Below are 25,643 nucleotides of genomic sequence, written 5' to 3' on the forward strand. Positions count from 1 at the left end.
CCACCACTGGGAACCCTCATCTGCAGAAGACGTGGCACCCATGATTGGGAGGGAAACTGCGGCTGAGGTTGTCCATAAGTATATTGTTCTTGCATGGTATGTAGGCCGCCACCAGGTAGATATGTCCATGGATACACCATTCCCACAACTGCACTGCTTCTTGGCAGAGTTGTCTCAAGCGTACACTGTCCTATTTGTTGATGCAATGCATTGTTTGCTGTATTGTCCATCGTTATGAAGACTGTATTGTTGGTGATCTGCGAGATAGTGGGAAAGTGTCTCTGGAAGGAAACCCCTTGACATAGGTTCTGTGGCTGCATCCACCAGCTGAGGGAGCCTCTGACTGTAGCTGGGATACTCAGTGTTTTGTTCAGTGGATGGATATGGGGCCTGAACACTGCTCTGAACAAGGCTTGCACTGGTCTTATCCAGTGGCGTGCACGGGTGCAGAGGAGATTGCTGCTGCCATATGGCCAAGGAGAGACAGACACTGTCTGGCAGTTGCACTGGGGCTGACCTGCAGCATGATGATGAGGTGAGCCGTAGATTTGGATCGCCTGAGCTGCGTCTACACGTGCACGCTACTTCGAAGTAGCGGCACCAACTTCGAAATAGCGCCCGTTGCGTCTACACGCGTCGGGCACTATTTCAAAGTTAACTTCGACGTTAGGCGGCGAGACGTCGAAGTCGCTAACCTCATGAGGAGATAGGAATAGCGCCCTACTTCGACGTTCAACGTCGAAGTAGGGACCGTGTAGACGATCTGCGTCCCGCAACGTCGAGATTGCTGGGTCCTCCATGGCGGCCATCAGCTGGGGGGTTGAGAGATGCTCTCTCTCCAGCCCCTGCGGGGCTCTATGGTCACCGTGGGCAGCAGCCCTTAGCCCAGGGCTTCTGGCTTCTTCTGCGGCAGCTGGGGATCTATGCTGCAGGCATAGGGTCTGCAACCAGTTCTCAGCTCTGTGTATCTTGTGTTGTTTAGTGCAACTGTGTCTGGGAGGGGCCCTTTAAGGGAGCGGCTTACTGTTGAGTCCGCCCTGTGACCCTGTCTGCAGCTGTGCCTGGCATCCCTATTTCGATGTGTGCTACTTTGACGTGTAGACGTTCCCTCGCTGCGCCTATTTCGATGTTGGGCTGAGCAACGTCGAAGTTGAACATCGACGTTGCCGGCCCTGGAGGACGTGTAGACGTTATTCATCGAAATAGACTATTTCGATGTCGCAACATCGAAATAAGCTATTTCGATGTTGGCTGCACGTGTAGACGTAGCCCTGTAGTCTGTGTAGAGGCAGCGAGACTGTGGCTGTCTGGCAATCCAAAAGAGCCCCTATGAATTTGAGTGTGCATTTGGTGTCAGGGTGCATTTTGGCACGTTTATGCATGGACCCAGATTGAAGAATGGTGTTCTGATCACAGCTGTTGTCTGTTACTTCTGAGCTAAGGGGTGGCCTCTTTTTAGACAGTCATCTAGTGGGGAAAGATGGTTACTCCCTGTGTTTTTAGATATGTGGTGACCAGTGCCAGGACCTTTGAGAAAATCATTGGTGCTGTGTGAAGCTCAAAGGGCAGCACCTTATATTGGAAGCGTCATTTTGCTATCACAAATCTGAGGAATCATCTGTGCGATGGGTGGATGGCAACACGAAAATAAGCATTCTGTAGGTTAAGAGTGGACAGCCAATCCCCTTTCTGTAGTGCATGGATGATCGTGGCTAAGGTTGCTATCTTGAATCTTTGACAAAGTACACACTAGTTTAGATTTCCGAGATCTTGTATGGGTCTCCAACCTGCTGTTTTCCCCTGTGTTCAGTGGGTACCTCTTCTATGGCTCCCAGCTGTAGAAGAAGTTGTGTGTCTTGCACGAGGATGGACTCATAAGAGGGGTCCCTGATGTACAATCATTAAGACCCACTTGGTGGTGGTTATGGCTTGCCATTCAGGGTAGAATGCTGCTAGACTTGAGCCAAAGGTGGCATGTGGCTTGTCCTGGAGCCCACTAGCTGTGGGGCTGGGTGACTCTTGACCAAATGCTCAAAACGACTGACGAGGCAGAGCCTGTATGACCAAACTGTCTGTTTTGTTTACTGTTTGCAGCCACCGTTTGGATACCCAGAGTACGTAAGGTGACCCATGAATCTCTGGGGGAGTGAAGCAGCACATTAGTATTTTCTGTGAAGAATTGAGACATTCTGGAGAAAGATCCTCAGTGGTGGTTTGGACCTCTGCAGGAAATGCCAGATGGTTGTAGGCAGAGCACGCACTGCATTACCATTGCAGGCACTAGGGACCTAGTGACAGTGTGTGCTGCATCCAGAGCTGACTGTAATACTGTTTGTAAAATGAGAGAGCCCTCTCTCATGATGGCTTTGTATTGATCTTTTGAATTGTTTCAATAAAGGTGAAAAGGTGGTCAATGGCATGGTGTGTATTTTGCAAGCAATGCCCTATAATTAGCGATGCAAAATTTTAGGCTGTCCGATGGGTATGACTTTTTCCACCCCGGTATCTAGTGTTCTGATTCATGGCCTCTACCATCAGTGAGTTAGAGGGTGTGTGGGAGAAAAAGAATTCAGCACATTTTGAGGCCCCATAGTACTTTTGATCCAGCCTCTTCAACGTAGATGGAATGGATGTTGGGGTGTTCCCCAGAAGCCTGGCTGGATGCAGGAGGGCTTCATTAATTGGTATTGCCACTCTGCTCTGAGTGGATGAGTGTAAGGTATTAGACAGTTTGTAATGTGTATCCCTCAGGGTCAAGAGGGATATCTCAGGCCTGCCTAAGACCCTCCTGAAGAGGTCTTGAAAACACTTGGGGTCATCACCCGAGAGAGGAGTAGGTGCTGGTATTGTGGAGCCTGTGAAGGACGATGAGGGAGAGAATTGCGGTGCGGGTAGAGAATTCAAGTGATCATCTCCTCTAGTTTATGCACCATAGTCCTCAACATCTGAAAACTCCAACTTGTCCAGTGCCTGAATACTGGGCGGTCGTGGTCTGTATATCTGTACAGGTTGAAGTAACAGCTGGGGAAGGGGCTGGTGATGAGAAGCTGCCCACAGATCTCAGTATGGCCATCTGGCTGACACGGGTGATGGTACCCCCTACTGTTGCCACTGTTACAATTGTACAGGCTTTGACAATTTTCTCCCAATTCTCTGAGATGTGTCATCAACTGAATCAGAAAATCTTGCGGAACCAGACACTTGAGTAAGTCCATGCTAAATCCTTGAGCTGCGTAAAGAGCCTTCACTAAGCAGCAGGGTGCTCAGCACCAAGGTGATATACTATGGAATAAATGGCGGAGGAGGCATCAGTACTGGGACCCGCTGTGCTGCTGGTCCTGAAAGGCCAGGAGCGGCTATGGCCGTGCTAAGTGCTTTTGTGCACTTCACCGGTGCCAGTTTGTCAGTTTCAGCAGTTGCTGGCACCGGTGTATTGCTGGCAGAAGCAAGCTGTAGCTCCTTCTTTTCCAGCTTGCTCTGCAGTACTGGGATAGCGGCTGGTGTCAAAGAGATGCACTGTCTTGTGTGAGGATGAACAAGCCCTCTCCTCCTGTTGCTTTTTTGGCGAAGAACTCGAGGCTACCCCCTTAACCAGAGGGAGGGTGGCAGTGCGATGCTTGGAGCTGGTCAGTTTAATGCTGGGAGACAGACCTGAGGTGTGAGACTGTTAGCTCCAGGGGATTTCCCCCTTATCCCTAGGTCTTGTCATTGTCAAAGCCCTGTCAGAGATCTCGACCTCCTGTGGGCTATGCATAAGGGGGGAGTTGTTGTGGTCCACTGGTGTAAGAGCATGTTCCATCTGTCAGATCTGGAGCTGTTGCAGTTTCACTCTTCTGGACCGTTTAGTCAGTTTCCTACAGTGTAGGCAGCTGTCTGTCTTGTAGTCCTGACCCAGACACCATATGCAGAGAATGGCCATCAGAAACTGAAACTGAAAGGCCACAAGCAGAACATATTTCAAAAACCCCATCAGCCAGGCATGAGTGAAACTGACTTGCCTGGCTGTGCTATGGAGCAGAGCTGCTGAAAGGGGCTGGAGTCACTTGGGAATGACGTCTCTGTGGCTTTCCCTCATTGTCTGCTTGATCCTTGTTTTAAGTAGCTGTTTCAGTCTGCGACTGGAATTAACAGGCCATAAGCAGCTGCGCTACGGAGCGGAGCAGTTAGTAGCGCTGGTGCTGCTTAGAAGAAACTGTATCTGCGGTTTTTCTCTGTCTCCCTTTCCTTGTATTTCGTTGTTCCTTGAAGGTAAGTTATTCTTTTGATTTGACAACTTTTTTTTTTTCAGGTGACTGAGGTGAGGGACTTCTGTTGTGACCGAAGCCAGCAGCAATCAGAGAACTGAGTAGTTGGCTGCCTGTGCATGTGCAATAAGTGCTATAGGTGTCTCATGCCTGTGCCCTGTGTGTGCAGGCAGCTGAGGGAGGGACAGTGCTACCTACAAATTTACGGCCAGTGGGCACAGGGGTGCTGAGACACCTAAATGTGGAGCAACCATGGGGACACTCGAAGAAGAACCAGTGTTTCCCAAACTAATTTAGCCATGGAACACTTTTGGGCTTGGAATATATTAATGGAACACACGCACGCATGCGCCTCAGGCAGAGTCCATAACGAAAAACTGCTGCAGGTAATGCTCAACAATTGATTTAAAGGAGTTAGTTTTTTAAGATGTCTTTTATTTTACAAAAAAAAAAATCATCTGAATAAACAACTAATGTCCTTCTGATAGGAGGCATTCAGCAAACCTATAATTAAATTTAAAAATTACGTACAACCCCAAAACCAAACATCAATATAACAGGTGACCTGCGACCTGGTGCTGGAGCCTGCAACCTGGTGCTTGCGAACAGGGTGATTGCTAACAGGAGGGAGTTTTGAGAGGGCTGTCCTGGAGAAGGAGGAGGCAAACCACAGCAGCTTGGGGTAAGTGGCTCTCTGTAGCGTGTGGCTCTTTGTGTTTGGGGGGCTTGTGTCTGTCCATTTGTTTGGTGTTTGGAGTGCTGAGCTGTGTTTGTTTGAAAGGCCGTGTGCTCAGGGTGGCAGTTGGAAGCTGTTAGCCTTGATTAGGTTTGAATCGGAACACTGTGTGCTGATTGGCTGAGCTGAGCTGTAGTCAGAGGGAGGAGCTATCAGGAAGGCCAGAGCATATAAACCCTGCTGGCAGGCGACCAGGGTGATTGCTAACAGGAGGAATTTTTGAGAGGGGAGTTTAGAGGGAGCTAGTTATTCTATTGCCCTCAAACATAAATCTTTATAATAATCCCCCACCTGAAGCATTTACTTAAAATCCCCATATATAAAATTAAATTAAATTAAATTGAATCAGAGCAGGCAACGGAGGCAGAAGCCCAGCAGCACAGCGGGGGCTATCCTGTTTATTGTGTCGAGTGTAATATGTACAACTACCTGCCCTGTGGGTGGGTGGCATATGTGTGCACTCGATGCAAGGAACTCCTGACCCTCAGAGACCGAGTGCGGGCTTTGGAGGCCAGGGTGACTGAACTGGAGAAGCTAAGGGAGGCAGAGAGCTATGCTGATGAGGTTTTCTGGGACATAGTAGGGCTATCCCACCTCCAGTCTGACAGCCCTGATGCTGTTAAGGAGGATGAGAGGCTCGGGGAAGGACAGCAGTCAATGGGAGCACAGGGAAACCATCTCGTAGTTAGGACCCTCCTTCCAGACGGTGCTATGTTATCCTCTCGCGCCGAGGATGCCTCTCCGGGGGAGGAAACACCAGTTGTTAGGAAGAGGCAGCTGTTAGTAGTGGGGGATTCGATCATTAGAAATATAGATAGTTGGGTTTGTGATGACCGGGATAACCGTATGGTGACTTGCCTGCCTGGTGCAAAGGTTGCGGATCTTTCGAGGCATCTAGATAGACTTATATGCAGTGCTAGGGAGGAGCCGGTGGTCGTGGTACATGTAGGTACCAATGACATAGGGAAGGGTAGGAGAGATGTCCTGGAAGCCACATTTAGGTTGCTAGGAAGGAGACTGAAATCCAGGACCTCTATGGTGGCATTCTCAGAAATGCTTCCAGTTCCACGCGCAGGGCCAGGTAGACAGGCAGAGCTTCAGAGTTTCAATGTGTGGATGAGATGATGGTGTAGGGAGGAAGGGTTTAGATTTATTAGGAACTGGGGACACTTTTGGGGTAGGGGGAGCCTACACAGGAACGATGGGCTCCACCTAAAACGAGGTGGATCCAGACTGCTGGCATTAAACATTAAAAAGGTCATAGAGCAGTTTTTAAACTAAGAGATGGGGGGAAAGCCGATTGGTGCAGGGGAGCACGTGGATTGGACGGAGACTTCTCTTAGACAAGACTCCATTGATAGAGATTTCCTATCCTTTCAGTCAGAAAGAGAAGATGGGAGATGGTAAAGTATGGGCCAGATCAGATGAGAAACAGTCACATATAAAAAGAAAAAATCCAATGCATCAGTGAAGGGCAGACATATAGATAGTGGTAGTTTTTTAAAGTGCTTTTACACAAATGCTAGAAGTCTGTCTAATAAGATGGGTGAACTAGAGTACCTCATATCAAAGGAGGAGATTGACATAACAGGCATCACAGAAACCTGGTGGAATGAGGACAATCAGTGGGACGGAATCATACCGGGATATAAAATATAAGACAGAATGGGTCGTGCAGGTGGTGGAGTGGTACTATATGTAAAAGATAATATAGACTCAAATGAAGTAAAAATCCTAAATGAATCAAATTGTTCCATAGAATCATTATGGATAGCAATTCCTTCCTCTAATAGGACTATGGCACTAGGAATATATTATCGATCACCTAACCAGGACAGTGATAGTGATGCTGAGATGTTAAGGGAGATTACAGAGGCTATCAAAATAAAAAATTCAGTAATAATAGGGGATTTCAATTATCCCCATATTGACTGGGTACATGTCACCTCAGGACAGGATTCAGAGATAAAATTTCTCGATGCCTTAAATGACTGCTTCTTGGAGCAGCTGGTACAGGAACCCACAAGGGGAGAGTCGATTCTCGATCTAGTACTGACTGGAACGCAGGATCTGGTCCAAGAAGTAACTATTACAGGACCACTTGGAAATAGTGACCATAATATAATAACGTTTAATATTCCTGTGTTGGGAAGAACACCGCAGCAGTCCAACACTCCGGCATTTAATTTCAAAAAGGGGAATAATACAAAAATGAGGAGGTTAGTTAAACAGAAATTAAAAGGTAGAGTAACTAAAGTAAAATCCCTGCAGGCTGCATGGAAACTTTTCAAGGACACCATATTAGAGGCCCAACTTAAATATATACCCCAAATTAAAAAACACAGTAAGAGACCTAAAAAAGAGCCACCGTGGCTTAACAACCATGTAAAAGAAGCAGTGAGAGATTAAAAAGGCATCCTCTAAAAAGTGGAAGTCAAATCCTAGTGAGGAAAATAGAAAGGAACATAAACACTGCCAAATTAAGTGTAAAAATGTAATAAGAAAAGCCAAAAAAGATTTTGAGGAACAGTTAGCCATAAATTCAAAAAACAATAGTAAAATGTTTTTTAAGTACATTAGAAGCAGGAAGCCCGCTAAAAAAGCAGTGGGACCCCTGGACGACAGAGATATAAAAGGAGCAATCAAGGAAGATGATGCCATTGCAGAGAAACTAAATGATTGCTTTGCTTCAATCTTCACGGCTCAGGATATTACAGAGGTTCCCAAATCTGAGCCGTCCTTTGTAGGTGACAAATCTGAGGAACTGTCCCAGATTGAAGTGTCAGTAGAAGAGGTTTTGGAACTAATTGATAAGCTAAACGGTAACAAGTCTCCAGGACCAGATGGCACTCACCCAAGGGTTCTGAAAGAACTCAAATGTGAAACTGCAGAGCTATTAATGGTGGTTTGTAACCTATCCTTTAAATCAGCTTCGGTACCCAATGAACATAACATAAGAACATAAGAATGGCCATACTGGGTCAGACCAAAGGTCCATCCAGCCCAGCATCCCATCTGCCGACGGTGGCCAATGCCAGGTGCCCCAGAGAAGGAGAACAGAAGACAATGATCAAGTGATTTATCTCCTGCCATCCATCTCTTGCCCTTGTTCTGAAGGCTAGGGGCACCATACTTTATCCCTGGCTAATAGCCATTTATGGACCTAACCTGCAAAAATTTATCAAGCTCTTTTTTAAACCCTAATAGAGTCCTGGCCTTCACAGCCTCCTCGGGCAAGGAGTTCCACAGGTTGACTGTGCGCTGTGTGAAGAAAAATTTCCTTTTATTAGTTTTGAACCTACTACCCATCAATTTCATTTGGTGTCCCCTAGTTCTTGTATTATGGGAAAAGGTAAATAATTTTTCTATATTCACTTTCTCCACACCATTCATGATTTTATATACCTCTATCATATCGCTCCTCAATCGCCTCTTTTCCAAACTGAAAAGTCCCAGTCTCTCTAGCCTCTCCCCATATGGGACCCGTTCCAAGCCCCTAATCATCTTAGTTGCCCTTTTCTGAACCTTTTCTAATGCCAGTATATCTTTTTTGAGGTGAGGAGACCACATCTGCACGCAGTACTCAAGATGTGGGCGTACCATAGTTTTATATAGGGGAAGTATGATATCTTTTGTCTTATTATCGATCCCTTTTTTAATAATTCCTAACATCCTATTTGCCTTACTAACTGCCGCTGCACACTGCGTGGATGTCTTCAGAGAACTATCCACTATAACTCCAAGATCCCTTTCCTGATCTGTCGTAGCTAAATTTGACCCCATCATGTAGTACGTGTAATTTGGGTTATTTTTTCCAACATGCATTACCTTACACTTACCCACATTAAATTTCATTTGCCATTTTGCTGCCCAATCACTCAGTTTGCTGAGATCTTTTTGTAGTTCTTCACAATCCCTTTTGGTTTTGACTGTCCTGAACAACTTGGTGTCATCTGCAAACTTGGCCACCTCACTGCTTACCTCATTTTCTAGATCATTGATGAACAAGTTGAACAGGATCGGTCCCAGGACTGACCCCTGGGGAACACCACTAGTTACCCTCCTCCATTGTGAAAATTTACCATTTATTCCCACCCTTTGTTTTCTGTCTTTTAACCAATTCCCGATCCATGAAAGGATCTTTCCTCCTATCCCATGACCACCTAATTTACATAAAAGCCTTTGGTGTGGGACCGTGTCAAAAGCTTTCTGGAAATCTAGGTATATTATGTCCACTGGGTGCCCCTTGTCCGCATGTTTATTAACCCCTTCAAAGAATTCTAATAGATTAGTTAGACACGACTTCCCTCTGCAGAAACCATGCTGACTTTTGCCCAACAATTCGTGCTCTTCTACGTGCCTTGCAATTTTATTCTTTACTAGTGTTTCTACTAATTTGCCTGGTACTGATGTTAAACTTGTTAAAAATGTTAAAAATGACTGAAAGACAGCTAATATAACGCCAATATTTAAAAACGGCTCTAGAGGAGACCCTGGCAATTACAGACCGGTAACTCTAACATCAGTACTGGGCAAATTAGTAGAAACAATAGTAAAGAATAAAATTGTCAGACACGTAGAAGAACATGATTTGTTGGGCAAAAGTCAGCATGGTTTCCGTAGAGGGAAGTCGTGTCTTACTAATCTATTAGAGTTCTTTGAAGGGGTTAACAAACATGCAGACAGGGGGGATCCAGTGGACATAATATACTTAGATTTCCAGAAAGCCTTTGACAAGGTCCCTCACCAAAGGCTCTTATGTAAATTAGGTGGTCATGGGATAGGAGGAAAGATCCTTTCATGGATTGGAAACTGGTTAAAAGACAGGAAACAAAAGGTTGGAATAAATGGTAAATTTTCACAATGGAGGGGGGTAACTAGTGGTGTTCCCCAAGGGTCAGTCCTGGGACCGATCCTGTTCAACTTGTTCATCAATGATCTAGAGAAAGGGGTAAGCAGTGAGATGGCAAAGTTTGCAGATGATACCAAGCTGTTCAGGATAGTCAAAACCAAAGTAGATTGTGAAGAACTTCAAAAAGATCTCAGCAAACTGAGTGATTGGGCAGCAAAATGGCAAATGAAATTTAATGTGGGTAAGTGTAAGGTAATGTACATTGGCAAAAATAACCCCAATTATACATACAATGTGATGGGGGCAAATTTAGATACAACAGATCAGGAAAGAGATCTTGGAATTATAGTGGATAGTTCTCTGAAAACATCCACACAGTGTGCAGCGGCAGTCAGTAAAGCAAATAGGATGTTAGGAATTATTAAAAAAGGGATAGAAAATAAGATGAAGAATATCATACTTCCCCTATATAAAACTATGGTACGCCCACATCTTGAGTACTGCGTGCAGATGTGGTCATCTCACCTCAAAAAAGATATACTGGCGTTAGAAAAAGTTCAGAAAAGGGCAACTAAAATGATTAAGGGTTTGGAAAGGGTCCCATATGAGGAGAGGCTAGAGAGACTGGGACTTTTCAGTCTAGAAAAGAGGAGATTGAGGGGTGATATGATAGAGGTATATAAAATCATGAATGGTGTGGAGAAAGTGAATATTGAAAAGTTATTTACTTGTTTCCATAATACAAGAATTAGAGGACACCAAATGAAATTAATGGGTGGTAGGCTCAAAACTAATAAAAGAAAATTTTTCTTCACACAGCGCACAGTCAATCTGTGGAACTCCTTGCCGGAGGAGGCTGTGAAGGCCAGCACTCTTACAGAGTTTAAAATAGAGCTTGATAAATTTTTGGAGGTTAGGTCCATAAATGGCTATTAGCCAAGGGTAAAGTATGGTGCCCCTAGCCTTTAGTCAAAGGCTGGAGACAGATGGCAGGAGACAAATCGCTTGATCATTGTCTTCGGTTCATCTCCTCTGGGGCACCTGGCACTGGCCACTGTCGGCAAACAGGATACTGGGCTTGATGGACTTTTGGTCTGACCCAGTATGGCCATTCTTATGTTCTTATGAAAGAAAAATGGCTAGTGTCATTCTTTTGTACACAAATAGAAAGCACAATATTGCGCAAAAAGCATCTGTCCTTCCTTACAGCTTAAAAAACATTTTTATGACAAACACAAAACAAATTAAGTATGGAAAAATATTTTTAAGTTTTGTGTTTTTATAAATGTTTCTTTTACGGGAAACTACTGGAAAATAAAAATAAACATTCAACAGTTTTTTTTTTTAAATGGGAAGAGTGTTTTTGAATCTCTGTTTCGGCACAAATCCCATAATATTATTCTATAAATGCTATAAATATGAACATACCTGTAATCTAAATACTGTTCAAATAACTTAGTATTTTGGTGCACACCATAACTTCTTATTTAATATTTTGAAGAAAAATATCACTATCATTGAAATTTTTTTTACAGAACACCTGTTTGCATCATGTGGAACACCACATTTTGGAAAACACCACATTAAACTGTCTATACAATGTGTCTTTAAAAAGCTTTCACATGATCTATGAAGCATACCTGTCAAGCAAAATATTTTTAATAAAATTAAGACTGATGGTTTTAGGATTACTTACCAATATTATCCTCATCAGATTCCCTGGCACATTTGTTTCTTTGACAATTAGTGCAGAAATTTGTATTCCAGTCTTTGTATTGTAAGGCTGTTGAGAAACATACTGTAATGACAACTTAGCATTATCAGAATAAATACATTAATATGATGTAACACTTACATAACACTTTATTTTTCAAACACATACAAACATTATCTAATTTATATTCTCTGGTCCTATAAAGCATCCATGTACAGGTTGAACCTCTCTAGTCTGGCATGATCTGATCCTGCCAACATCCACAATCGAGCATGATTTTAATTATCCAGATGACCACTTATCATGTATTGGGGAACCCCAGCTGCAGGAGCCCCAGTACCACCGGGGCTAGGAGCCATGCGGGGGCGGGGGGAGGTTAAGCATGGAGGTGGTTTGGGGCTGCTGCAGGTGTGTGTGGGGAGGGGGCTAAGCCTGATGGGAGGGACAGTTGCATTACCTCTTTTATTAGAAATACTGCACGGGTGTGGCCAAGTTTCCCGTGGTCCCATAATGTTTGTTTACAGCCACCAGTCCTGGCTCTCAGTGTTCCGTGCTGTTAGTTAGCTCTCATTTACTTCTAAATATCTCCTAAGAACCTAATAAGCCGTGAAAGACAAGTTACTCACCGTAGTAACGGTGGATCTTCGAGATGTGTCCCCGTGGGTGCTCCACAATAGGTGTCGGGCTTGCCCGGCGCCGCAGATCGGATCTTCCAAGCAGTTTCTGCCGGACCGCGCATGCGCCGGCGCGCGCCGCTCCCTTGCGCGCTCCTGGCCATGTGCGCGATCCGGTCCCCGCCAGTTCCTCGACCAACCGCCTCGGGTGCCCCTGCAAAACACTAACAGAGATCCGAAGCGGGGAGGATGGGCGGGTAGTGGAGCACCCACGGGGACACATCTCGAAGAACCACCGTTACTACGGTGAGTAACTTGTCTTTCTTCTTCGAGTGTCCCCGTGGGTGCTCCACAATAGGTGACTACCCAGCAGTAACCCAAGATAGGAGGTGGGTAATCGGATTATGTGCAGCTTGCCCCCGAGAGGACCGCTGCAGAGAGACGGGTATCCTCTTGGAATACCCTGTGAAGGGCGTAATGTTTGGCGAAGGTGTCATAGGATGACCAGGTCGCCGCTCTGCAAATGTCTTTTAATGCAACGCCCTTGAAAAAGGCTGTTGATGCCGCCACCGCCCTAGTGGAATGAGCCCTGGGAGTGGCCGATAAAGGAGTCTTTTTGAGCTCGTAGCACATTTTTATGCAGGATACAATGTGCTTTGAGATTCTCTGCGAGGAGAGACCTTCTCCTTTCGATTTGGGAGCGAGGGAGACTAGGAGTCTATCCGTTTTCCGGAAGGACTTGGTCCTGTCTACGTAGAAGGCTAGCGCCCTCCTCACGTCCAGGAGGTGTAGGCGCGCCTCTTTGTTGGAGTTATGAGGCTTTGGATAAAACGAGGGTAGAACAATAGGTTCGTTAATGTGAAACTTGGAAGAAACTTTGGGAACAAAGGCTGGATGCAGCCATATGGTTACTGCCTCCTTGGAAAAAACAGTGCAGGGTGGCGTTGCCATGACTGCTGCGAGCTCGCTCACCCTACGAGCTGACGTAATTGCAAGAAGAAAGGTCGTCTTTATTGTAAGGAGGCGGAGGGGAACCGTGGCCAAGGGCTCGAACGGTGGTCCCATTAGCGTGGTAAGCACCAGGTCCAAGTTCCATGAAGGTGGAATCGGTTTCCGAGGGGGGTATAGGTTTACCAACCTGGTAACCATAGGGTGGGCGAACACTGTGTGCCCTTCCTCCTCATGTCTGAACGCCGAGATGGCGGCAAGGTAGACCTTCAATGAGGATAGCGAGAGTCCTCCTCTCTTGAGGTCCAGTAAATACTCTAGTATTGTAGGTATAGGCACCAAAAGGGGGGGCCAGCTGTTTGGTAGAACACCAAGCCGTGAAGCGAGTCCATTTTTGATTGTAGGTCTTCCTGGTGGAAGTCCTCCTGCTACTTTCTAGGACTTGCTGTACTTCCACTGTGCATGTGCTCTCTAGGGAGCTGAGCCATGGATTAACCACGCTTGCAGTCGCAGGCTTTGGGGGTGCGGGTGCACTATGGACCCCTGGGCTTGCGTGAGCAGATCCGGCGCCACTGGAAGAGGCATCGGTGGACGGTCCGACATGCGCAGGAGTAGGGGGAACCATTGTTGTCGATCCCACGTTGGGACTATCAGGATCATCCGGGCCCTTTCCCTCCTGGCTTTCTGCAAGACTTTGTGGATCAGCACTGTGGGAGGAAACGCATAAAGCAGGGGGCCCCTCCACGGGATCGCGAACGCGTCCCCCAGGGACCCCCATCCCAGTCCTGCCCTGGAGCAGAATCGTGGGCACTTCTTGTTGTGCTGAGTGGCAAACAGGTCTATTTGGGGAAAACCCCATGCGTGGAAAATCGGCCGTAGCAGATCGGGACGGATCTGCCACTCGTGTGTGAGTGCAAAACGCCTGCTCAGCTGGTCTGCCTTCACGTTGTGCGCACCCGGCAAGTATGAGGCTTTCAAGATTATAGTGTTGGCGATGCACCAGTTCTATAAGCGGATTGCTTCCGCGCATAAGGCACGAGATCGAGCTCCTCCTTGCCTGTTTATATAAAACATGGTGGAGGTATTGTCTGTACTGATCCTGACGACTTTGCCTTGTATGCGGTCTCGAAAGTGTCTGCAGGCGTTGAACACTGCTCTGAGCTCCAGTATATTTATGTGTAGTGACTGTTCTGTGGGTGACCACAGTCCTTGAGTCACCTCTTCGCCCATGTGCGCTCCGCACCCTATGAGGGAGGCATCTGTAGTGATAAAAACCGATATTTGCGGCTGGTGGAAGGGTACCCCTGTTAGCAGGTTCCTGGGGTTTACCCACCATTGTAGGGATTTGCGCACTCCGGCTGTGGGCGACACCACCCTGTGAACGGTGTGTACTGCCGGTTTGTATACGCTCGCCAGCCAGTGCTGCATGCTGCGCATGTGTAACCTGGCGTTCTGTACTACGAATGTCGCCGCTGCCATGTGGCCCAGCAGCTGCAAGCACGTCAAGACCAGCACCGTAGGGCTGAAGGTGATGACCTGCACGAGGGAGCCGATGGCCCGAAAGCGAGTCTCTAGTAGGTATACTCTCGCTGTAACCGAGTTTATGCGAGTCCCTATGAACTCTTATGTCCTGTGTGGGGTCTATCTTTGATTTTGCCAGATTGATAACCAGGCCGAGCGAAGAGAACGTGCCTGCTGTGACGCGTATCATGTGTAGTACCTCCTCCTCCGAGGCCCCTTTGAGTAGGCAGTCGTCCAGATACGGGAATATAAATACCCCCTGTCTGTGCAGGTAGGCTGACACCACTGCCAAGGTCTTGGTGAAGACTCTGGGGGCCGAGGAGAGGCCAAATGGTAGGACCTTGTATTGGAAGTGTTCGTTGCCTACCATGAACCGGAGGAATCGCCGGTGAGCCGGATGGATAGTTATGTGGCAGTACGCGTCTTGTAAATCGAGGGCTGCGAACCAGTCTCCATCGTCTAGTGCTGTAAGGATGGAGGCGATTGTGGTCATCCGAAAACGTTGCTTGCGCAGGTACCTGTTGAGGCCGCGAAGGTCTAAGATGGGCCTCCAGCCTCCTGTCTTTTTCTCCGTGAGGAAGTACCTGGAGTAGAACCCTTTGCCTTGCAGTTGCTCCGGCACTCTTTCCACCGCCCCTATGAGCATGAGATGGTCCACCTCCTGCCTGAGCCTCGCTACATGGGAGGCCTCCTGGAGGTGGGGCTTGGGTGGAGGTCGTGACGGCGGGAGCGACTGGAAGGGGATGGCGTACCCCGTGGCTATGATCTCCAGCACCCATTTGTCTGTGGAGATCCTTTGCCACTGGTCGTAGAATGGTCGGAGGCGATGGTGGAATAGTTGCTTCGGATGACCTTGTGCGATGGTAGTGATGGCGCAGCCCTGGATCTGTATGTCAAACTTGTGGCCTTTGGCTCCGCCCCGAGGACGCACGGCTCTGTTGTGAACGTCGCCTGGGAGTTCTGTACTGCTGGTGCTGTTGATGTCGCCCTTGCTCGTAACCCCTGTGGTACTGGGGGCGCTGTTGCTGGTACTGGTACCGTCTTTGTTGAGGGTAGTACCTTTTCTTTGTGTATGGAGGGGTGTAAATCCCCAGGGTCCTGAGTGTGGCTCTTGAGTCTTTACTTGAATGAAGGACCGAGTCGGTTGATTCAGCGAACAGCTTCTGCGAGTCGAAGGGAAGGTCAACTATCTTCGCCTGCAGATCCCTCGGTATACCCGAGGTCTGGAGCCAAGACTCCCTTCGCATCACCACTGCTGTTGCTGTGGAACGTGCTGCTGTGTCCGCAACGTCCAGGGCGATCTGAACTCCCGTCCTCGAGGCCGTGTAGCCTTCTTGCACTATGGCCTTGAGCACCGGCTTTTTGTCCTCTGGAAGCGAGTCCATGAGGGAGGTTAACCTGGAATAGTTGTCGAAATTATGGTTCGCTAAGTGCGCTGCGTAATTTGCCATGCGCAGCGTTAAAGTGGAGGAGGAGTAGACCTTTCTGCCGAACAGCTCTAGCTTCTTGGCATCTTTGTCTGTTCCCCCTGTCTTGAATTGAGATGTCTTTGATCTCTGTTGCGACGACTCCACCACCAAGGAATTTGGCTGTGGGTGGCTGAACAGGAACTCCATGCCCTTCGCCGGCACGAAGTATTTCTTGTCCGCTGTCTTTTGGACAGGCGGAATAGTCGCAGGGGTCTGCCATATCGTAGTGGCGGACTCTAAGATCGCTTCGTCAAGCGGTATTGCTACTCTGGAGGAGGCCGGAGGTCTCATATTTTTGAGGAGCTTATGGTGTTTCTCTTGCACCTCTGCTGTCTGGATGCCTTGCGTGAAGGCCACCCTCTTAAACAGCTCTTGAAACTGTTTGAGGTCGTCCAGAGGATGGACGTCCCCTGGGGCCGTAGCCTCGTCCGGGGAGGAGAGCGAGGAACCGCTGGGATACGTCTCTCTGGACCCTTCCGGTTCCTGCTGTTGATGGTACACCCTCTCGCTAGAGGTTTGGGAGGGAAAGTCTCGGGGTTCCATAGCCAGTCCCCCCTGAGATGCTTGAGTCTCTGTCCCCGGTCGCGATTGCCCTCGGGGGTACGGGATCGTCTGTGGGGATCTTTCCCTAGTAGATTGCCGATGGTGTCTATGCCCCGCGTGGTAGGGGCGACCATGGCAGTATAGGCACTGTTCTTGGGAGGGTGACCTAGACCACTCCCTTGGTGCATACCCTCTGCGTCTGGGGGAGGGAGATCGTCGAGACACCGGAGAGAGCGATTTTGCATAATAGTCCAGCGGTTCAAACCCCAGGAAGGGTGAAGGTGGTTCCAGCCAGGGTGAGGCTGGTTGCAAAAATGGAGAAGGGGGCTCCGGGTAGGCTAGGGGGGACCCCTGCCTTCTGGTTGGAGTCTGCAGCATAAGCGGAGGGCTGTGAGAGGGCAGCTTCACAGCCCTGTCCGGAGAGGGGCTGCGATGTCTCCTCTTGTGTGCAGCCTTCCCCCTCCCTGGAGGAGGTAACTCCGCCCCCTGACGCACGGGGGATGCCGGCCCCGTCCGCACCGTGCTAGGCACGCTCGAAGGTGGTGCCGCACGTGCGGTGTCCCTCGGTGCCTGCAGGCTCTGTGCCTGCGTGCTCTGCACCGCCGGTTCCCCGGAGGTCGGTGCTGCTGCCTGCGGTGCCGCCGGTACCGGCGCTTGTTTAGCCGCCGCCCTGCCTGCGGTGCGGGGCGGCTGGCTGATTATCGGAGGCTGAGCCGCTTCCACGTGGCTCTCCGTGCCGCCGCCGATCAGCTGTTGCTGCGGCTGGGGGCTGCTCGCTCCTCCCGTCCCGCTCGCTGTTGCTGCCGGCAGGGATCGGGCTGGGGAGGCTTTCCTCCGTTTTTGCGCTGATGGGGTGAGGGAGGCAGCTTTCCTTTTATGGGCCCCGGAAGGTCCCTCCTGCTGCGGCCGCTCCAGCACGTCTGGCTGGAGGGCCTTGTCAAAAAGCAGCATTTTAAGCCGCATCTCCCTGTCTCTCCTTGCTCTGGCTGTTAGTTTAGCACAGAAGGAGCATTTCTGTGCAACGTGGGACTCCCCAAGGCACCTTATGCATAGACTGTGCCCATCGGACGCTGGCATCGCCTCTCGGCAGGACTCACATTTTTTAAATCCTGAAGAAGACATTGTTGGTGAGTCTTTCAGGTGTTAAACGGGTACTTAGCACCTTCTCTGTGCTGTTTTCCCCCTTCGATGGCCTGCCGCAGCAGGAGGGCTGATGGCCCTATGCTCCTGGCCTCCGGCGCTTGTTACTGGGACTGGTGAAGCTGTCCCGCTTGTAGTTTGCTTTTGGTTTTTTTTTTTTTTTTTGTAAAAATAACAACCGGCTAACTTGCAGTAGCCTAAGTACTTGAAAGAAACTTTAAAAGAAACAGTTAAGTCGTTGAATACGCTACTTGGCCTTAGCCTAGTTGGATTCCGTCTGCAGCCGACGGCGGTTGAGAGGAACTGGCGGGGACCGGATCGCGCACATGGCCAGGAGCGCGCAAGGGAGCGGTGCGCGCCGGCGCATGCGCAGTCCGGCAGAAACTGCTTGGAAGATCCGATCTGCGGCGCCGGGCAAGCCCGACACCTATTGTGGAGCACCCACGGGGACACTCGAAGAAGAAGGTGTTGGTAATGTGCTAGACAATATTGACCTCACATGGTCTGACAAATTCTCTCGTCTGGCACTGGTCAGGTCCTGAGGGTGCTGGATGACAGAGGTTCAACCTGTACCATCATTTCCACTGTATGATGGGAAACCTGAGGCAGATATTTGAGAGACTTCAATGGTTGCTGCTGGTACTCAACATTTCTGAACACCAAGCTGCTTTAAAAGAGTTTGGTTTTTAGATGTCTTTAATTTTACAAAGAAGAAAAAATAATACGAGAAAATCATCTGAATGAACAACTAATGTCCTTCTGATAGGATGGATAGCAACCCTATAATTAAGTTTAAAAATTAAGTACAAACCCAAAAAAAACCCATCAATATAACACCTGAAGGAAGGATGGTTAGTTTTGTTCTTTTGTACAAAAATAGAAAGAAAATATTGTTTAAAAAAAAAGATGGTCCTTCCGTAAATGTTTAAAAACATTTTTATGAAAAAGAAATGCAAAATAAATTAGGTATGGAAAAATATTTTTAAATTTTGTGTATTTATACATTTATTATTTTTACAGAAAACAACAGGAAAATAAAAATGAGCAACATTTGACAGGTTTTTTTAATGGAAGAGTATTTTTGCATCTTGTGATTACAAATATGCTTAATATTAGGAATGATGCTGGAGAGTTGGAACCTCATACGAGGTGCAGCATTACATGATTTCTCTGAACATGACTCGTGCTGAAACAATCCGAATAGACAATAATTATTTCAGCATGAGTCACATAGTAACAACTATACTATTATGAATGTTATAAATATTTATATACCTCCAATCTAAATACTACTCAAATACCTAGTATTTTTGATACACTCATAATTTCAATATTTAATATTTTAGAAGGAAAAATATTACTAGCATCAAAAATTTTTCACAGAACAACTATTCACATTGTACAGAACACAGTTTGGGAAATGCTGCTCTAAACCACACTACATGGGGGCCCAAAACAAAGTGAAAATTTGAATAATGATGCCTGTGCCTTTGGTATTTTGAAAACATTGATAGAAAACTGGAAAGGTCATGCCTCCCACCAAGTGCAAAATGGATAGTTTCACTGTGGTTGTGAAAGAATAGAGGTGAGGCTAAACTATGGGTTACTGCTCCTTACGCAGCTTTGAAACAAAAGATTTAGTTCTTCTTTCAGAGGTGTTCCCTACATGTACTGCACATATGTTGAAGAAACCTCCAGTTACATTATATAACCTCCATTTACACATGGGAGCAGGTGTGTGATCCCATAGCATTCTGTTTTGTTAAAGGATTCTAATTTGCACTGAGCACACATGTGCTTCCTCCATCCTATGGAACTACGTAGTTCTCAAAGAGCAACTAACGTGTGTGTATAAAAAGTGAGTTTGCCAATCCTTCTCACCCAGGATTTATATACTACGCTGGACTTGTGCACTGGTCTGAGTTAGTACAACTCCACTGACTTCTGTGGCCCTTCAACTCAATGCTGGTCTATGCAGTATGGATTTATGCCATGTAAACCTTAGTGTGTGGTTTGTAACTTTTCTGGCAAGACACTATACTCATGAATTGAACTGTGGCTTTTATTTCTACATAAGGTGAAGGACTGTGCAAATTCTTTATAATTCCTAAGTTTAAACCAATTATTTGCTTCCCCAACTGTGCCGACAGCTGAGACCAGCAAACAAGTGATATAGGTAAAATATTACACTGCAAACATTTCCACATAAACATGTTTTGATAGCTCTGAAATCACTATACCTTTGCTTTGTTCTTGAAATCCTGCTCTTTGTGATTTATAGTTTTTAGTCCTGTGTGATTTATTAAAGGAATCACAGATTGAGATATCTTCCAGATTGCTGCCTAAAAAAATTGTATCAGAGGCATTATAAAAATATTATAGTTCATAAGCTGGACACAGCAGAGCTAGCTACCCAAAAGGCTTCCAGCACTCTAGGATCTGAGTGCCTCACAAACATGAGTGAATATGTCTCTGAAAAGTGTTATCTCCATTTTATAGAGGGGGCACTGAGGCACAGAGGGATGTGATGATTTGAAAAAAAGTCACAGATATGGCCTTTGTCGAAGCTAGGAACTAACCTCAGATCTCACTGGTTTCAGGCCTGTGCCTTTATGCAAGACAAGCCTCCTGACCTAAGATAGATAGTCCCACTGAAGTCAGATTTGGTAATTTTTTCCTTGAAATAACTGAATGTTGGACCTGCCCCTTTAGGACCAATAGAAACGCAGGGAATCACAAAAGATAGTGTAGGAGAATGATGAGTGTGGCATGCATATAATGACACAGATGACAACAGAAAATTATTAGCTCCCAATATTCATCTAAATAGAAAGGCATCACAGAAAAAACAGGGGCAAATAGCAACCCAGAACTCAGGTGAGACAAGCAGCCCACAACCTGATCTGATATCAAACCCAGAAACAACTCATGCCTTCCTATTTACACATGGAGTACACCCACTTTCCCGGTATCATTCCAAACCAGGACAGTGCAGCAGGAGGATGTAGAGTAAGGGCTGACTGCAGGTAAGACTGCCTATTGTCTTTCCTCTGCTCCCAGAGAAGTGAAATGAACTTTTTAGGTCTCTGGGGCTGCCCTACCCAATGGAGCACAGGATATTTTTGTCAGCATGGCTCCAGTGGAACTATTAAGGAGATGGGGAGGCCACAAGGGTTGTATGAAGGATCCATGAGGGATGCCAGGCAGAGATTTTTTCATCAAAATCTCCTCCATCCCCTTTTTCACAAAGGAAATAATTTCTGGCACAGAAATTTTGAAATGCTAAAAGGGGCCAACTTTTCAAACTATCCTCAGATATATGTTGAATTCAGGAGTGCACTAGTTAGCGTGTAGAAAAACCTGCATACGGCTGAGAAAAATAGAATTTTGTACATGCCAGTGCCTTTCTGCACATGGAAATGTCATGGGTGCTTTTTAGAAAACATACTTGAAAATGGGTGACTAAGTAGCCTAGCCAGTAAAGCTTGCTAAAATTTCATTAAGATTGTCATAATCGGCATGTCTTGTGAGATGGTATCAAATTGCTGTAAGGACTCAGAAGTAGTTAAATATACTCTTCTGGCCACTGCATCTCTAGATACAAAGGTTAGTACCTGACAAATCTAGCCCCACTGCTTTTTCCTGAATGAAGACTGAATATCTTCCAGATTTTGACTTGTCACTATCAGTTTTTCTGTCCTCTGTCTTTTTATTTCTATGAATTAAAAACAGATATGTTACAAGATCTGAATTAAATGTTAACAATTGTATGAAAGATTTGAAAAGATGTTTGCTATTCATACTGCTGAACTATTAATTCTGAAAAAGCAGATTTATTCATAATAGGAAATATAACCATACTACATGGTCTGATCTGTTACACCTTGAATTACACACACATCATGGCACTGAGACCCTGATTCAGGAGAGCACTTAAACACATGCTTAAAGTTAAGCATACACGTAACCCCACCTTTACATAGCAAAGCACTTAAGAAATCTTATGTGTGTATTTATACACATGCACACACACTGAATGCATCTACACTAGGAACTAACTTTCAAGTTCACTTCGAAGTTAGGCGCTACTTCCAAGTAGCCTGCAGAGAGCCTACAAAGTAAGGACAAATGTGTGAAGTTAATTTTGAAGTAAGGGAGCCAAACTTTAAAGTCCTTACTCCATTCCCAGGAATGGCATAGTGCCCTACTTTGAAGTTTAACTCCAAAGTAGGGTGTGTGTAGATGCTCAGCTTCGAAGTCTGTTCCTTCGAAGTTGTACTTCAAAGTAAGCAACTTTGAAGTTATTTTTGTAGTGTACACACGGCCGTTGAGAGGCATACTGGTTTAAAGGAGACAGTTGTTCCATTAACAATCTCCAGACAAGATTTGAGGTTTGTTAATGTTTTGGAACTTAGAGTGATAGTCAGACATGCTCACCTACTTATAGAACATGAATAAGGCTCTTTGTTTGCATTTTCTGACCAGTGTATTTTCCATTTAGGATATAAAGGAGCATCACGTGCATTTGAACAGTTTTCCACCCTTCCACAAAAAAAATGATCAGGGGGATGTGGAACATTTCCTAGAATGACAGGGAAAAAATAAAGAATTGGGCAGTGGGTGAGTTTAACCAGAGTTGTGAAATGACACAAATTACTGAATAAAATGGAAGGAGTCACACAGCATTTTCCTATTGCTCCTACCTTGCTCTTGCTGCACATTTATATTAATAATTTTGTGTTTCAAATTGCAGATATTGTAAGGCTTGGCTTTGGATGATTTCATTTGCCAAAAGTTAAAACTCCTGAATAAACAAAACAGCATTATTTTTATCACATTGGTGTTTCTGTAAGTAAAACAACCAAACTTAAGACTGAAGGTCTACACAAATGTATCTTTTACCTCGTGTTTGTAACTCTTCAGAGAAGTAAGTCCTTTTTTTAATTTGCATGTTGGAATTTGTCTCCAATATTTTTAATATGGTTTTAATTTAATTACCATGGGTGAAATTCAGTTCTGAGCAGAAGGTGAACACAGGACCCTTGTGCTACTTAAGCCCTTAAAATAACGTATAATTGGAACTTTAAGTGACACAATAGGCCTTGTGATTGTCCTCTGAGTATGGCTGAATTTCACTGAATGAAATACTGTCATTGAAGTCTCAAGGAGTATTGCCATTTTTTATGAAGTCAGGATTTTATCCTGTGTGATTTATTCCTTTGTAAAATGTAAAAGATAAAATTACTGTTTCCAACTAGATCTTCTCATATTCAAAGACAATCAGATTTACTTTTAGTTCAGCCTAGTAAAATGCATATACTCATTAATGCATACACTCATTTTGGCTTTTTACAACTATTTTCAATCACACAAAATAGAATCATAGAATCCTAGGGCTAGAAGGGACCTCAGGTCATTGAGTCCAGACCCCTGCCTAAAGCAGGATCAACCCTAACTAAATCATCCCACCCAGGACTCTGACTTAAAAACCTTGAGGGATGGAGATTCCACCACCTCCCTAGGTAACAGACTCCAGTGCTTCACTACTCTTCTGGCAAAATAATTTTTTCCTACTATCCAACGTACACTTCCCCCTCTGTAACTTGAGACCATTGCTCCTTGTTCTGCCATCCGTCACTACTGAGAACAGCCTCTCTCCATCATCATCTTTAGAGCCCCGCTTCAGGAAGCTGAGGGCTGCTATCAAATTGCCCTTAACTCTTCTCTTCTGCAAACTAAATAAGACCAAATCCCTCAGCCTTCCCTCATAGGTCATGTGCTCCAGACCCCTAATCATTTTCGTTGCCCTCCACTGAACCCACTCCAATGTGTTCACATCCTTTCTAAACTGGGGGGCCCAGAACTGGATGCAATACTTCACATGTGGCCTCACTAGTGCCAAACAGAAGGAAATAATAGCTCCTCTAGCTCTGCTGGAAATGTTCCTCCTAATGCACCTCAATATGCCGTTACCTTTCTTGGCTACAAGAGCATGATGATAACTCATATCTAGACTCTCATCCACTGTAATCTCCAGGTCCTTTTCTGCTGTACTGGTACATACAGTACTTACCCTTTTGGGTTTTTATGATGAGTGTTATGATTTTGACTTGATGTAAGTTGCCTATGGGATTCCAGGGCTCCAGTTCCATTGTCTGCCTTAAGTGGAAGGAAGCACTGCTGTACCACAAACCAGAACATAAGATTTTTATACACTTACTCACATTATTGTGTGTTTTTCAAGAAATACAGTGTGAGTCACATATATATTTGAATATATTTTTTTATGGCTTTAGCATTGTTTTTTCTTGCTTTACCATCCACTCCCAATTCTAGGCTATGTGAAGTGGACGGAACAGCTTCTGCACATTTATCCCCATTCTAGAGATAAGAAAAGTTGAGATACAAGTGAAACAACTTTGTTAGGTTGTCATGGATTCATTTTTTTCCTCACAGCCTTAAACAAACACAAACAAAACTTCTTAAATCTAGGAGATGTTTATGCATCTTTTTTCAAAACAGTTACCCTCAGAATAAAAGCACATTATGAATGTGTCACGTGTTTTGAGAGCAACATTCCTAAACCTCAATCATCATACTTGGCATTTGTACAGCACTGGTCTAATACATTGCGTACCTCAACAATCACAACAGTTGAGTCAGTCTGTTGTGCAAAGTTAACATCGGGACAGAAACTTAATAGTGGTACAGTAGAATATAATCTAATCTAAATTATACCATTGGATTAAATAAACAAAAAGCTCATCCAAAAATCATTTATGCATGAAAATAGACCTTGTACCATTACATCTGAAGAGTGGTTATTTGCTAGCCGTTGTGCTTTTTCCAGAGGTTCCTTTCCTTTTACAAAGGCAGATGCATCACTTTTTTGTAATCCCACCTGGCTAAGAAAAAGCAATCTTTATTTTAAAATGCTGTTTTTCTATACATATTGGCAAGATTACTATCATATGACTTTCTAATAGGGAAGGATTTAACACAGATGTAACTCATAGAAATATAAATATTCTCCTAAAGAATGGAATATGTAGTGATTTTGGATACTGACATACCTTTAAACTGTTTTTAAAAAAATTATTTAAGGGAATAATTATGCACTGGCAGGATGGTTGGATTAGGTCACCCAATAGGCCTTTTCCATCTTGAATATCCATAGCCAATCAAGGCCATGTGGTGGCATAATCTAATGGCCGATCAAATTAATTAATTATTTTGACTTCACCAGACATTTGATCAAATATGCCAAATATATTTCTTCAGATTTAGTAAGGAATTATAAATCTATTTTAGAAAGTGACTTCTTTATCCTTCACAAAGTTTAACACTTACATTTCAGGAAAAGGGTCACAAGTGTGATCTTGTAAAGAAAGCTGACTGTTTTTCTTAGGAATCACATTGATTGCATGACTTCTGTTCTCTCCCTTGTTCCTTTTATTATTATGAAAATCTACTTCAGTAGCAGACCTTTCTGGAGGATCACTGATGTTTGAAGCCAGGGAACTCTGTACAATGTAACCATATTACAGATCACATAAAGATTCTTACTATAGGTGGGTTATTTACTGTATTCCCTAAAATTTTGTCTCCTGCAACCCAAGACTTCCTGAATATCTAGACAATTCAGGACTGAGTGAAGAACTCTTACAGTATTTCAAACAATTAGAACAGTTCTTATACATTTGCTTGGTGATGAGTAGCAGAGTGGGTACCATCAATTTTCACTTTGCAAGCATATGATCCAGGACTAAATATTACCATTTTCACCAGCTTCTATGGCATAAAATAATGTGATCCTTTGAGGCAAACTGTGATTTTTATGGATGTCACCGAAACAGAAAGTT

General features: G+C 45.3%; 1 protein-coding gene across 1 annotated transcript in view; it reads right to left on the minus strand.

Moving 5' to 3' along the window:
* Positions 1–25,643, minus strand: part of AKNAD1 (AKNA domain containing 1) — a 63,069-nt gene that overhangs the window by 18,706 nt on the left and 18,720 nt on the right. Inside the window, exons 9-16 of the mRNA XM_075002664.1 lie at positions 25,132–25,304; positions 24,584–24,686; positions 23,855–23,961; positions 22,485–22,585; positions 22,219–22,363; positions 21,396–21,496; positions 20,022–20,123; positions 11,529–11,615 (exon numbers count right to left, since the gene is read on the minus strand). Of these exons, the coding sequence (XP_074858765.1) occupies positions 11,529–11,615; positions 20,022–20,123; positions 21,396–21,496; positions 22,219–22,363; positions 22,485–22,585; positions 23,855–23,961; positions 24,584–24,686; positions 25,132–25,304 (919 nt within the window). The remainder of the gene's footprint in view (positions 1–11,528; positions 11,616–20,021; positions 20,124–21,395; positions 21,497–22,218; positions 22,364–22,484; positions 22,586–23,854; positions 23,962–24,583; positions 24,687–25,131; positions 25,305–25,643) is intronic.

Source organism: Carettochelys insculpta, chromosome 9, assembly GCF_033958435.1.
Source record: "Carettochelys insculpta isolate YL-2023 chromosome 9, ASM3395843v1, whole genome shotgun sequence".
Lineage (NCBI taxonomy): Eukaryota > Metazoa > Chordata > Testudines > Carettochelyidae > Carettochelys > Carettochelys insculpta.